Here is a 916-nt window from a genome sequence, read left to right on the forward strand (position 1 = left end):
GATAAACAAAAAAAAATAAAAGAAAAACCTCAACACCTTGTGCAGAGAAGGAAGCAATATCTGTATATATATTTATTTATATTTATATATTTATAAACTGCTGCTGCTGCCTTCGTCTGGTTTTCTTTGGTGCTGCTGCTGTCGCCTCAACAGCCTCTCAGCTCTCTTCTTATGCAGACAGTCAAACAAATTCAGGTGTACATACACCTCAGCTAACACCGCGTACCCTGGCGTGGGTGACAGCAGCAGCAGCAGCAGCAGCAGCATCAGCAGCAGCAGCAGATGCTGCTAGCGACTGCAGCAGCAGCAGCAGATGCTGCTGGCGACTGCAGCAGCAGCAGATGCTGCTCAGCAGCTGCAGCCTCCTGAGCAATGGGCGAACCCCCTCTCCTAAACACCTTGTGAAGAGGGGGTAGGGGGCTACTGCAGCAGCAGCAGCAGCAGCAGCAGCAGGAGCAGCAGCAGCAGCAGCAGGAGCGGCCATAGGAATGGTACAGCAGCACAACAATGTTTGGCCGGTTGTTATCTCTGCTGCTGCAGCGTCTGCTGCAGCGGCTGCTGCTGCGCTTCGGTGTAGAGGCAGCTGCGGTGTCTGTGAGCAGCAGCAAGGGCCTGCTGCTGCAGGGCCTAGCATGCAGCAGCAGCAGCAGCATAACCCCTGCGTTGCTGCTGCATTCGCTGCTGATAGGAGAAGTTCATCTCAAGACAACATGGAGAGACCTGCTGCAGCAGCTGCTGCTGCAGCAGCAGGGCTCTATCGAGGTGTATGTACACCGCGTATACGCCCTCGTCTCTACGCAGAGAGACGATGGCAGCGAAAGGGTCAAAGCCAAGCAGCAGCAGCAGCAGCAGCAGCAGCAGCAGCAGCAGCAGCAACAGCAGCACCTGACCACGCGGCTGTACAGGGTCTTCTCCT

The 916-nt window shown here is 55.1% G+C and overlaps 1 protein-coding gene across 1 annotated transcript in view; it reads left to right on the top strand.

The window, feature by feature from the left end:
* Positions 1-507: 507 nt before the first annotated feature.
* The window catches only part of EMH_0066530 (uncharacterized protein), a gene marked incomplete at both ends in the record, with an annotated part of 2,167 nt that continues 1,758 nt past the window's right edge, over positions 508-916 (top strand). The window contains one exon of the mRNA XM_013498514.1: positions 508-899. Coding sequence (XP_013353968.1) covers positions 508-899 — 392 coding nt within the window. The remainder of the gene's footprint in view (positions 900-916) is intronic.

This window comes from Eimeria mitis, genomic scaffold (assembly GCF_000499745.2).
Source record: "Eimeria mitis Houghton genomic scaffold, Emh_scaff3481, whole genome shotgun sequence".
Taxonomy (NCBI): domain Eukaryota; phylum Apicomplexa; class Conoidasida; order Eucoccidiorida; family Eimeriidae; genus Eimeria; species Eimeria mitis.